At 32.6% G+C, this 14,817-nt stretch overlaps 1 protein-coding gene across 4 annotated transcripts; it reads left to right on the top strand.

Moving 5' to 3' along the window:
- The first annotated feature begins 2,259 nt into the window (after positions 1-2,259).
- Positions 2,260-8,820, top strand: LOC127851112 (death-associated inhibitor of apoptosis 2-like). Of its 4 annotated transcripts, XR_008035669.1 has the most exons (7): positions 2,260-2,389; positions 2,780-2,826; positions 5,662-5,775; positions 7,095-7,160; positions 7,364-7,560; positions 8,043-8,124; positions 8,443-8,820. XR_008035669.1 is itself a non-coding variant. In XM_052384670.1 (6 exons), the coding sequence occupies exons 3-6, from the start codon at positions 7,148-7,150 to the stop codon at positions 8,661-8,663; spliced, it is 513 nt and encodes a 170-aa protein (XP_052240630.1). In that variant the 5' UTR covers positions 2,735-2,826; positions 5,662-5,775; positions 7,095-7,147; the 3' UTR covers positions 8,664-8,820. The 4 variants fall into 4 exon arrangements, 3 of the variants coding, with proteins under 3 accessions (XP_052240631.1, XP_052240629.1, XP_052240630.1); XM_052384670.1 differs by lacking the exon at positions 2,260-2,389 and having other exon boundaries at positions 2,735-2,826; XM_052384671.1 differs by lacking the exons at positions 2,780-2,826; positions 5,662-5,775 and having other exon boundaries at positions 2,262-2,389.
- The last annotated feature ends 5,997 nt before the right edge of the window (positions 8,821-14,817 follow it).

Below are 14,817 nucleotides of genomic sequence, written 5' to 3'. Positions count from 1 at the left end.
ACTCATATTTTAAACCAAAAGAAGAAACTGTATACGGCATTCATTGATTTTACAAAGGCATTTGATTTTGTTGTGAGAGATATTATATGGTACAAACTAATAAAACTAGGCATAAGAGGTAAAATTTTGAATATAGTCAGATCAATGTATAATGTTGTTAAATCAAAAATAAAATATAATAACGAAATTAGTCATGAATCGTTTACATGCTTTTTAGGGGTAAGGCAAGGGGAATCATTATCGCCTTTTTTATTTTCAATGTATCTTAACGACATCGAGGAACACTTTATGCTAAACAAATTTGAAGGTGTTGACCTAGGTATGTTAAAATTGTTTTTATTGTTGTATGCTGACGACATTGTTCTCTTTGCGGAATCAGAAGTTGGTTTACAAAATGGATTTGATTTGTTAGATGAGTATTGTGCGAAATGGAAACTCTGTGTAAATATCAATAAAACAAAGATAATGATTTTTAAAAAAGGGGGACAAAATAGAAAACATTTGAAGTTTACATATCATGGAAATGAGCTAGAAATTGTTAATAAATTTACATATCTTGGAGTAATATTCACAACAGGGGGATCTTTCTCAGCAACATATGATGCGCTTTCGGGGCAGGCCCTAAAAGCACTTTTTAAGTTAAAATCAAATTTGGTGAAATTTACAAATATCTCAGTTAGCCATAGTCTTGAATTATTCGATAAACTTATAGAACCAATTTTAAATTATGGCTGTGAAGTTTGGGGATTAAACAATAGCATCCAAATCGAAAGAATACATCTACGTTATTGTAAACAGGTGCTGGGTGTCCGAACTCAAACACAGAATAATTTCATTTACGGGGAACTTGGGCGTTACCCTCTTATAAATAAACGGATTGTTTGTGTTTTAAAATACTGGATAAAAATATTACAATCTGATGATGTTAAATATATTAAAATTGTTTATAATATGTTAGTACATGATCTCGAAATGTATCCCGAAAACAATTCTTGGGTAAAATCTGTTAAACATCTATTAAATACACTAGGTTTTGGTGATGCATGGTTTTTTCAGGGAGTTGGAGACGTTAATTGTTTTATATCCATTGTTAAACAACGCACATCTGATATATACGTTCAGAATTGGATAACCGAGTTACAACAAACGACAAGGGGTAAAAATTATTGTATTTACGGAATTTTTAGATTTCAGCCTTATCTCAATGTTGTAAATATTTCAAAATTAAGATTCGAATTTACGCGTTTACGAGTATCTGCTCACAGACTTGAAGTCGAAGCAGGGCGATGGCACAAGCCTGAAAAGACACCGTATGAAAACAGAAAATGTAAACACTGTAACGTTCTTGAAGATGAGTTCCATTTCTTACTCGAATGTCCAGTTTTTAATAGTCTTAGAAAACAATATATACGTAGATATTATTGGAATCGCACAAATATGATAAAATTTATCGAACTTTTACAAACTGACAACGCTAAAACAATTAAAAATCTTGCAACATTTATTTTTAACGCAGCTAAATTGAGAACTGAATTATATTATCAATAGCCTCTCTCCACATATTACTGTCTATGTGTTGTCAATCAATAAAAAATATATGTTTTCACATTGTTAGAACATTCAAGTTTATTTTGAATACGATAAGACTTTACAATATGCATATTATATAATTACCTTAATATATAAATGTTCAAAATATTTGTTTATTTTGAATATGAATGTCTTTAGAGTTGCCAATTCTTTCGTTACAAATTGTTAACTTATATTGCCTAAAATAGTATATATATATATATATACCTGTATGTCATTGACCACGGTTTACTACATTGTGTATTATATGTTTGTGTACTCATGGGCTTAAAGCCTAATGTATTCTGAAATAAAACCATCTATTTTCTTAAAGTGCCTTTTGTAGTGCTGATCGCACTGTTTGACTTATTCTTGGAAATCTTTCTGTCTTGGATCCCATCTGGTATGAACGTCAGGAAAAGACCGGAAAAGATATTCTTCGTGAATACCATTCGTGAATGCAATTACCCGACAGTGCGTGAAGCTTTTCACACCCATTTGCAGACACATTTTCCCAACGCGCGGAGTAAACCATCAGCCGCAACGGTCTAAATAAAATTTGGTCAATTTCATCATAGCTCCTAGTCAACCTCCGCACAGAGATTTTACTATTTTCGAAATATTTAATAAATTTACTACTACTGTAAGAATATAATAATTAAAAAAAAAAAAGAATTAATTCGTACCAAATCTGATTTTCTTGTGATGTCAGAGATTGTATGTGAGAGCATGGAACGACAACTCTGCGTGGAAATTGGCTCCTTATAGAATAGTGAATCAGGCTTAAATAGACAACTTTTTGATTCAAAAAACACGGAAGGTGAACTTATGTTTAATACGTATAACGTTATTTTGACGTAAAACATATACACAAGTTAAATAATTCCCACTCTTAAATTTTTTGTATGGTTGTACTTTCACTTTAACGATAAGGGAATACTAAATGTTCCACTTTCGATTCAGAAAACAATAACATTAAACTGGCATTATACATTGAAAATAGCTTCTACTTAGGTAAATCAGGCCTTCAACCGCTCCTAATTTTACTACTTTTCCCACTTTTCCTACTTTTTTATGTCCTTCTTTATTTTTCCTATTTTTGCACTAAAACCTCCTACTATTCCACCATTTTGCTGGAGAAAAAAAACAACAATTTTTTTGTTAGTTGTATTTTCAGAATGTTAAACTGGCAAGTTTTTATTGAGGAAAGGTGTGGTAAGCAGCTCCAGCCATCTGATGTAAACTCTAGTGTTTAAGGTCAGTATTGGAGTTATTGATTATATTAGACTGCTAGTTGTTATATGGGTACAACTCCAGAAGCATCCAGAAACACTTTATAGTATATGTAACCCAAGTATGCACTGCTGAGAGTATTAAGTAACTTTCAAATTGACAATTCTAACCTCAAATATTATTAGCAATAAAACAATATGATAAGGTTGGCCTCACATTTTGGAAAACAGGGAAAATTATCAGGTAAAAAAATCCCTGCAGCAAAAAAAATCAAGGAATTTAAAAAATTGGCAACAATGAATTATCAGGGAATTATACAAAAATTGGATTACTGGTATTTTCTCTTTCTGGCATTCATTAGATGTAAATCTTCAAACAAACATCTCAGTCAATGTGCAAGCTTGAACATTTATATTTGCCTTTAAAATGTTCTGGTTCATCTGTAAATGTAACAAGTAACAATAAAGAAAAAATTGTGGCCACTATGAAGATGCTTTCCATCAAAGTTTTATAACTTAGTATGTGGTTGTGTGTTTAACATTTGAAAGTAACCAAAGTTGTCAAGCTATGACCAGCAATGATGTTTAAACAAATCATGCCATTTGCTGCAGCTTTATCTGTTTTTTCTGCCACTTACTTGTAACATTATTCTGATTATAGGTGATACAATTACTGCATGCTACTAATGTTCGAACAATATCTGTGTCCTTAGATTATATTTTAAGGAATGCAAAATATAATGTTGGACTTAGTTATAGTTTAGATAAGGTTTAAATGTATATTATATGAGAGTATGGATATAACACATCTGAATAATCCTGATGGGTATTAACATTTTCTTCTGCAGATTCCCTTAGACTGTTGATTTATGCTTGCTGTTGTTTCATCCTAAACCTAACTAACAGTAACAATCCTTGGAAGCAAAACTAAGTTCAACTCTGCTTGGCTAGTTTAGCTTGACAATAATGGTTCAATTCTTAGTGATTGGTGTGGGCAAGATCCATCAAATCCCTTTGCTGCTTTCTGCATCGTATTTTCCAAGAGCATATCATGTTCAAACAGTGGTGTACAGAAAATATTGAATCATGCTGATGGACACAAACACAAAAATGGTATCAAAGCAACCAAATGTTATACTCAGAAGTTGCTCTGCACGAAAATAGTCCCTACACCATCAACTAGTTGCCAAGGAGAGGATGATGTCTGCAAACAAGTCTTCTTACAGCCATTATCCCTTTTGGATAAATTTACAAAAGCAAAAACTCTATGGGCATTGAAATTGGCATCCTGTGGTCTTTTATACAGCATGTGTGATTGTCTTCCTGATCCTTTTAGGGCTATGTTCCCTGGTCAAGTGACTGATGACTTAAGTATGAGTAAAACTTGTTGAGTAGATCAATTCCAGCAAGGCTCCTTATACTGTTCAGTTTTATCAAACTGGGACTTGCCAAGACAAAAAACAGTGTGGCATTCTCTTAAGGTTTTGGAATGTAAAGAAGGAAGACATGTCTACAATCTATCTAATGGAATAATTGAAACTTTGAATGAATTTCAACTGAATTTATATCAGCTGGTCTCGATTGGAAGTGATGGGCAGAATGTTAAAAAAATCAATGACTTTAAGAAAGAACAAGGGCTGGATGAATTGACTCCTTTTGTACCATGCTTCCTACATGTTGTCCATTATGCTTTTGAAAAAGGCATACGTGTTTTGGACAGAATGCTGAACAGCTTGCTGTAGACTTATTCCAGTTTAAATCTCACACATGTCAACAGGAAGACTCCTTGGAAACACTTGAAGAACCTTGGAAACACTTGGAGAACCTTGGAAACACTTGAAGAATTTGGTCGTTGAGAAGAAATGTTTGTGCGCCATGTGCAGTGCAGATGGTTAACTTTGGTGCCCTATATTCAGAGAATTTTGCGCAACTGTTTGTCAATCAAGAACAAGATCCTGACTCCTGAACAAACATGTCTGTCTGTGGAATCCTTAAATGGGCTTAGAATGACGAGACACATTGTAAGAATGTATGGGGATGTTACTCATGTTCCACTAAGTAAAGAACTTTTGACAAGTGTTCAGAAAGCCAAAAAGAAATATTCAGGGAGAATTGAAGCTGAATAGGAATAGAAATTATTGAGAGATAAAAAAAGCAACTAAAGATAAACAAGCTAAAGAAAGAGAGAAAGAACTTGTGAAGAAGCAGCAAGAAAGAAAGAAAAAGTTGAATGAAAAAGAAAATGACGTGAAGTTACAAGAAAAGAGTCTTTCAGAAGATCTGAAAAAGGCTAATGAGCTAATGGATGAAGCCCATGGAAGACTTGCAGCGGCTATAAAGGCAAAGGACTTCAAGAATTGAACATTTCACAGTCCTTGCTTGAAGTAGAAAAACTGAAATTTAAGAAAGCAACTGAGGCTGTAGAAATGTGCACAGAGGAAAGAAATGAAATTGACAAAAAGGGAGAAAAATGATTTAATCATACCTTTCAAAGCAATCATCCTCCTTAGAAAAGGGTCAGGAAAATTAAAGAGACTGTGCTTAATTAAGGATGCTGCGTGTAGTAACCTGATAATGTATTCTGCATTAGTTGGTCTGCTTGTATATCGCACATATGTATGCTTTATATGTAGATATTATTAACACTGCTCTATGCTTCTAGAGTTGACCCATATAATTTTGTTGTCGAATATAGTTATTTTGATAATGTGAACCTAAATGCTTGAGTACACACTTTTGTATTGCGTGCATTATAATTGAGTTAGCTGTGTGCTGTGAGATTATCTCAATAATGCTAAAAAAATGAAAAAAATGTTTATATTATTATGTTACTAATAAAATAAAATAAAAAACATTTTAGGCTGTGAGCATCAGATGGCTGCACCTTTCAACTACAGAAGCTTGGCATGTAACAGCAACTAAGATACCTACAACACATTAGCTTTCTGAATGGTGAGAATAAGCATCTGTAAAGGTAAGAGTTGGTTTACACAGATAAATAAGATGTGGATATCCCTTCCTATTTGTCCTACTTTTTATTGATTATCTTCCTACTTTTCCTACTTTTTCTTCAGAAAACCTCCTATCTTTTCCTACTTTTCTTTCGGAAACCAGTTCAAGGCTTGTAGGTTGTACAAGGTAATGTTTTTATAGAAATACACGAATGTGCGTTTTTCGATCTGACTTGTGCGAACACGTGAAATTATAGCGTATAGTTCTTTCTGGGTTGGTTCTCTGAACTTTTCTTAGACAACTTTTTCAAAAAAGCATTATTATATTCTGTTACGATTATTTACCATATAAAGAAAAAGTCATAATTTTTGCTTTAATTGTTGAAAAGAAACGTTGGTAAAATCAAAGAAAACATATTTAAATTTCATTTCTAAAATAGATTTTCTTTTATACATAATGTGTCTGGAAGATGGCATGTATTTCTCACGGTTCACTCAGCTATAGCATAAATAATATATTGCTTAAATAGTTTGATCTTCAAAGCTTATAATAATCAAAAATTATTTTATGAATATACTGGTTATATTTAAAAACATAACAGTAAAGTAAACTGAAAAGATTTATTAAGAATTAACAAATATAACACAGACATTTAATATCATAATGTTATGAATGTTTCAGTTATGAAAATATATTTCAATAACATACACTGTTCCAGTTTACCACTCTAAAACTGTCACCGTTGTTATGAAAGTTTTCCAGCATTTGGTAGTTCAGTTTTAGGAAGTCGTTTCCCATCCATGCAAGCTTCCAGCATATGACGTTTTATATTAATACCTCATATTATAGTAAAGATATGACCTAAACAAACAATATTCCATCATAAAAATTCACAAATTTACAAATGTTGAGCGTGTGTTTTCTCTCAAATAAAGGTACAAATGGATTAATATATTGTCTAATAAAAATCAGAACTGCCGGGGCTAAGTACTATACTGTTCTTAGCATTAAAAATCAGTTACTTTAAAATTGCATGATACTTTTATAACACCTCATTATACATGTCAACAATGAATGTTTCATCCATAATCTGTTTATGTAAGTCTGATGTTTTGATGCAATGATCGTTCCTCTCTTTTAGATCTAGGTTGGGCAAATTGCCCTTATCCGTTCATCCTTCGGTCTTTCCTTCTTCCGTCGAGCTGGGAGTGGGCGTACATCGATGATTTAATTATAAGGCCAACCCTGCTATTTAGAACCCTTTTTAATAGCCATGAATATCTTCTCAATACATATTTGACCATAAAGAGAATATATCATGCATGTATTCTTTGATTTCAGGACGTCTTCATCGTTGTCATCAACATCTGTCAGCACATATCAGAGATTGTTAAATGAATAACAAAGGTATAATGACGTGATACTACTCCATGAATATTATGAAATACTTTGCAATAAAAACTATCAAAACATATTTCAAACAATATCAATGAACACCAAAGTTCTTACATACCAAGATTGTATGTAAAACAGCGGATCCGAGTTCTCTTAACGTGTTTTTATTGTTCAGAGAAGTGGGTGTCGATGCCAATGTACTTGATTGGTTTTAGATCTTCCGGATGCTTCCAGTATCATCAACAACAATTTAGATCTTGAAGAATACGAGACGTTATGCACACCAGACAATAGCGATGACCAAGGGCGTGAAAGAGCAACCTATATAGAGCCCGTGTATAGGACACATGGCGCTGATCATCAATTACCACTTTCGTTGGCCGTTGAAGCCGAACAACCAAGGCCTAAGGACGTTTGTACATGTTTGAATAATTGATCGTTTTCATCTTTCTTAGATTTATACATGGCAGGTTTTCACGGCTTAAACACATAAACATTTAACAAGTCTTGTGCGCATGAATGCATAACATATAATTTGATTTTGTAATTGATTTCTTATGTTGAGTATATTTTTGGTTCTATATATGTTTTAAACCTTTTAATATTGTGTTAGACCTACCAGCTTAAAACTTGCGCACACAATAGTCATTATATAAAGTATTCTAGAAAGTGTACACTTTTCCAACCGTTATTGAATGTTGATTAAAGTTGTGGTGTTTGGAAGTTATTAGGACAATCAATCGACAAGCACGTTGTACTATACTAGTACAGTATCATGGTGTACTGGATAATTATATATTTTGAACTGGTGGAAGGACTTTAAAGCATTGAATCAATAAATAACAAACAAGGACATATCTAAATGGAGCGTATATTTTCAATTGCTATTTACAGAATGGAGTGCCAAATAATGCCCGAGCTGTAAACGCAACACACGAGACAGGTTTTCCACCGGACACTTCAAGATGCAGAGAAGGTATAGCTTTTATATGTTTCTCATATACAAAGCTAGTATACATGTATGATGTACCGTGCTAGACTACGTACGCCTTTTGCATTTAATTGTGATGTGACGGGTATTTTTAATGATAAAATCACATTGTATGTTTTATTGATTAACTGCAATATTCAAAGTTTAGTAAATCAACGTTTAATACAAGAACTGATAGAAATTCTACAAATGTGTAGAATATCCACGCACAAAGAACCAGGCTGGTAACAATAAACAAACGCATATTATACAAACGCAATGATAAAAAACATAGCTCCACCAGTTAACATGTTTTAAATTCAGATACAGAGAGAGAAAACGAACAATTACAAGCGCAAATGTTGTGTATCGATTGCAAAGAGCAATATAAGGTTATAGCGTTTCTTCCATGTGGCCATTTGCTTCTCTGCTTTGGTTGCTACAAAGGAGAATCGCATTGCCGGATGTGTACAACAAAAATAAACAACATCGTTCGCGTAAATTGGTTCTCGGAACAAAGCGGTCCAAAAGCTGTATATCCATAGGCCATTCATTATTGTGTATCCAAATCACTTCCTTTCTATACCTTTACCTTTAATTGTATACATGTATGCGTCTAATTTTTGCTGTTAAATTCATAGATATATATATATGCTGTATCATGAAATATCATATCATATTTTATTGTAAAGTACAATTTTTCGATATGTTTAAAGTATTATTGTGTAGTATATTTTGTAATGGTGCTTATCCCGTTTCGAATACATGGGCATGATCGGTACTATCTTTTGAATGGACCACAATCTGATGTCACATATCAAATATCAAACCTATGTTCTTTGTGGTTTTAGAATGTTTTCTAAGGTAGTTTGCTTTATTACATTCACGGACTCTAGATTACACGGATATGAAACGGGACCGTTACGCCAAATATCTTGTTGTGTCTAAGTCACGTGACCGTGTCGTAACTATCGATCTTCTATCGAAGCGCCGAGGTTATAAATTTGATGTACCCACTCACGTATTTTGTTAAATTATAGTTTCATTTCTAGGCCGATTTTGACAAATTATATATCATTACAAAGCTTACGTAACGTAGTTTTCAGATATATAAATATATATTAAGTTTTTCTTCTGATTTCGGCAGCCCGGCGAGTTATAACTTTAACTTTTGCAAATAACATACCGTTTTGGAGTTTTAGAATCTAGATTTACGGTTGACATGTTCGTACTTTATACATAATTGTAGCGTTTATATTTGGAGTTCAGTTTTAAAAATAACATCTTGCTTAGGAGAATAGAATTCTGTATACGATAGAAAAAAAAATTGTTTAAAAACGAAAGCAATTAAGGAATGAAGGCGGGAAAATGTAGCGCGCGTTCCTAACGCACTGAACTGATGCTACGGTCTTGGCGATTATGCTTTTGTTTAGATACCGGCCATTGAATTTCCTTTGCCATGATTATTATATTTTTTATGAAATATATTGAAATATTTTGTTCTAGAGACATATCCATAAAGCTAAGTATTAATGAAGCTTAATAAATTTACGATTTCATCTCTTGATTATAACACAGAAAGGGTGTTAATTTTATGATGAAACAGCGTATACAAATGTATAGCGGACCCTCTTGATATTTTTCGGCTTTGCATACTTCAAATATAATGGGTGTCAAAACATTCATCGTTTGTTGTTTATTATCAAAAAGGTAATTATGTAAAATTATATGAAAGGTTATTAACCATAAATTATCAATTAATTAAAATTATTTAAAGATTCTTGAAAATCATGGTCAACTGTCTATGCATGTATATTGAAATATCTTTATAAGTTAACAGAGTTACAAATATATAGAATTCTAAATTAAAACTCTGTATTATTTGTATTTTTCGGAAAGATTATTTAACCCCGTTGTGGTCAAATGAGAATGCTGTTTTTAATTATGTTGTTCCGTACACTACCATACACTCTTTATAGGACTACGAAATGACGGAGTTTTTTTACCGGTACCCGCTAAATACGTTTAATGTTAAGTATTATATTTTTTAAATGTTTAAAATGTACATGTATAGGTATAGAGCACTTATAATTATTGTGATTTAGCTGGCTGACATCTATACAGTATTTAGTTTATGGCAATCTGTATGGGCAGATGACTATAAATGTTTTCAATACGCTACATATCTTATAAACGCAAAATTGAGTATTTGGCGTTACATTACTCCAAGAAATGACCACTAATACCACGAGAAGACATGGAGGTATCATAAAAAGTGTAAACTGACCAGACATTGCCACCTGTGGTTAGGGACCAATATACAATTATAGGTCCCTGCTGTGGCGTATGACACCATAGTGTTATTTAGTATTGGTCGGCACAGTATCTGATCATAACGAGATAATTTGCTTGTGCTGAACACAGGGGCAATAAAACCACAGATCTATCAATAAACAAGATTATTGAGATATCTTTTATTGAACACCGCGATAAAAATGCTCAAACCATGGACTCTAGATTACACGGATAAAAAACATGGCAACATTCTCAGAATCATCACTGCTATATGTGTAATCACCTAACAATTCGTCTTAAAATAATTTATATATTTGAGTTGAAGACGATGTACTGTTGTTTAAGTCTGAATAAACTATCTGTCTGCCTGTCTAAATCCAAGCCGTCATCGTCCCGGTGAAAAAAATCTGATTTTCAATAGTTGGACATGATGCCCTGATGTCAAAATACGAAATGACCCGCGTAACACGGACCGTGATTTTCAAGAATCTTTAATAAATTGATAATTTAAGGTAAATAACATTTCAAATAATTATACATAATTACCTTGTTGATAATAAACAGCAAACGATGAATGTTTTTGACACCCATTTTATTTCAAGTATGCATGTAAAGCCGAATAATATCGAGAGGGTCCGCTATATACGCTGTTTCATCATAAATTTTACACCCTTTCTGTGTTATAAACAAGAGCTGAAATCGTTAATTTATTAAGATTCATTTATAATAAGCTTTATTGATATGTTTCGTGAACAAAATACTACAATATATTCCCTAAAAAATATAATAAGATGGCAAAAGAAATTAAATGGCCGGTTTCTAAACAAAAGCATAATCGCCAAGACCGTAGCATCAGTTCAGTGCGTTAGGAACGCGCGCTACATTTTCCCGCCTTCATTCCTTAATTACTTTCGTTTTTAAACAAATTTTTTTTCTATCGTATACAGAATTCTATTCTCCTAAGCAAGATGTAATTTTTAAAACTGAACTCCAAATATGAACGCTACAAATTGGTATTAAGTACGAACATGTCAACCGTAAATCTAGATTCTAAAACTCCAAAACGGTATGATATTTGCAAAAGTTTAAGTTATAACTCGCCGGGCTGTCGAAATCAGAAGAAAAACTTAATATATATTGATATATCTGTTTACTACGTAACGTAAGCTTTCTAATGATATATAATTTGTCAAAATCGGCCGAGAAATGAAACTATAATTTAACAAAAGACGTGAGTGGGTACATCAAAATGTATAACCTCGGCACTTCGCTGTACGCTAATCGTAAAAGATCGATAGCCACAACACGTTAAAACGCGCGGTGGTAAAACATAAACTGTGTATTTCTTGTGTTTAACTCGCTATAAATCCATTAATAACAACGGGAATATACTAAAAGTTATATTTTTTTTAAAGAGGAATTAATAAGCAACAAGATAACGTATAAACCAATAAAATCGGATGAATAGTTTTTGCATAAGATTGAATTTACTACAGTAAGGGTCAAATACTCGATTCATCTCCTGTCAATATACACTCCGTGTTACATTTAATAATGACCGTTTCAACCTCAGACAGGCCCTAGTTTGACCACGACATATTTAACATCATGACGTTGCTGTTAAAGATATCATTTAAAAAATATATCACAATAAAAGTCTATTTAATAATTGTAACATCTGGGGCATAACCAGTTTTTATCTCATGGGAATGAGTTGAGAAAACTTTGTAGATGCCTACTATTCGATGTTACACACCACATATTAAACCCCTGACCCTTGTGGTATCGGAGACTTTTAACGTTATTTACTATACACCTCTACATAAGTAATGTGACAACTCGGGTGTTGCCAGTTTGTGCACAATTGGCATTATTTAAAAAAAATCTTTGTAGAGAACCACTTCCTGATGTCACGTATCAAAGCTATGAACCTTGTGGTTACCGATACAATTTTTTTATAGGATAGGCGGAATTTCTTCCTGGTACTCCGGATTTCTACCCACAACACAATATCACACCAAAATTGAATCTCTTTCAGTAACAACTTAAGGTAAATTACAGCTATAATTCATTTATTTTGATATATATATATATATATATATATATATATATATATATATATATATATATATATATATATATATATATATATATATATATATATATATATATATATATATATATATAAATCAAGTGACCCTTTGTCCGGCCAATTATTACCCAAGTGGCGTGTCTTAAGAAAACATGGTAGTCAACCACCATATAATGTTACATGCCAAATACCATGCATCTAAGCCCTTTGGTTTCGGAGATTTGTAAAGATTACCTTATATACGTATTAGGGAAACAAGTGACCCCTTTGGCGTGGCCAGTTTTTATCCCAGGCAAATGATTTGAAAAACACTTGGGAGAGAACTACAATGCAATGTTCTATGCTTAATATATAAACTCTGAGTCTTGTGGTTCCGTTGAATTTTTTTAAGTTTTTCCTACAAACATATAAGAAATACAAGTAACATCTAAGGTGTGAAAACTTTTGACCCCAGTGTTGAACAAATTTGGGAGAGGTCCACAATACATTGTGGCATGATAAATACCAAACTTCATAATTCGGCTTCAGATCAAAGTTTAAAGTTAACAGTATGTACATACATGTATTAGGAAAACAAGTACATGTAATCACAAATGCATTGCAAGTTTTGATCCTAGAGGCATGTCTTGAACACACATGATAAGAGGACCACCATACAATGTTAAATGCAAAATACCAGACCTCTGGGACTTGCAGTCATAATGAATTTTAAAGTTTACACTATGTACATATTCGGAAAACAAGTAACCATTAGAGATGGTCAGTCGTGATCAAGAGGCACGCTTTGAACAAATTTGGAACTAAAAGCTATACGATTTTACAAGAATAAAAACCACACCTCTGGGACTTGGGTCTTGATTTTTTTTCAAATGTTAGCTTTATTTATTAGGAACAAAAGTAACTCCTTTGGGGGGGGGGCAATGTTTGAGCCAACTTAGAAGAGGTTCACTATAGGATGTTACATGTCAAAGTACTTAACCTCTGGGTCTTTGGGATCATATATTTTTAATGTTTACACTATATAAAAATGTATGCATACTGAAAACAAATAAACACCCAGGGCATTGCCAATTTTGAACCTAAGGCTAGGAACATGCTTTTGACAAACTTGGTAAAGACCACCGTACAGTGTGACATGCAAAATACCAAACCTCTTGACCTTGCAGTTTATAGAAGTTTTTTAAGTTTTCACTATAAATCTGTTAGCAAAACAATATACCACGGGGGTGTGGGGGTGGTGGAGGTTGACCCCAGAAGCAGGGCTAATATTTACCTCTTGGGCATGATTTGAACAAATTTGCTCAATGACCACCATATGAAACCAAATATTAAACTTCTGACCCTTGCAGTTTCCGAGATTATTAGTAATTTGCAATACAAGTATTTATAAATCATGTGACCTCTGAATAATTGTCAAATTTGACCCTAGAGGCATTACTTGAACAATTTTATTAGAAGATAAATATTTGATGTTACACTAAAATATTTAATTTCTTACCATAAATGTTTCAGATATTTTTCAAGATTACATTTTAAAATCTAGTCTTAACTCTGGCGACCTTTATATGCAGCATATCTTAACAAGTCAAATAACTCTGAAAACGGGTCACCCAAGGATCATTCCTGTGAAGTTTAGTTAAAGTATGTCTATCTGTGTAATAATCAATACATATATATAAGGCATTAAACTGTATGTTCAACATGTTTATGTCAAAAACTGTTATCGATCTTGAACAAACCTCAAAAAATGATATTAACATGCATTGATTCCTTCCTATATTTCTTTATAGTTAGCGGTTTTAACATCCCTGGCATGTTAACAGGTTGTTATCCAACATTTTGCTTTAATACTCAAACAATTAAGATTTAGCATATTTGACAAAATTATAATTACATAATTAATATACTCTCTTATTGATATGCGATGTAATGATCACACACAATGTTGGCAGCTGATTTAATTGTATATTTAAGTCAATGTTTTTGTGCTAAGTGTACTTTAAAATGTTATTTTAGATGTGCTTCATGTTCTCTTTGTATGACTGTTTTGCTTTACTATCTTTCGAAACTTTCCTGAAATAAAATTCATTTTCTGAAGTTGATACTGTTTTTTTTATAAATTATTCAGAATTTTCCCTCAGCTATATTTTAGATTGCCGGGTACAGACTTATTCTCTCTAAATGGTGAACTCAGAATTCATATTTCTTTTGTTGATAAAAGGTTCCGTACACAGTACTGACTTCAAAAAGATTTATATATACATGAAGTAAAACTAGTAAAATTTTTACAAAAAAGAAAACATACAAAACTG

This window comes from Dreissena polymorpha, chromosome 11 (assembly GCF_020536995.1).
Source record: "Dreissena polymorpha isolate Duluth1 chromosome 11, UMN_Dpol_1.0, whole genome shotgun sequence".
In the NCBI taxonomy this organism is placed as follows: Eukaryota; Metazoa; Mollusca; class Bivalvia; order Myida; family Dreissenidae; genus Dreissena; species Dreissena polymorpha.
The sequence above is the reverse complement of the archived record's forward strand: the minus strand, read 5'-3'. Positions and strand labels throughout refer to the sequence as shown.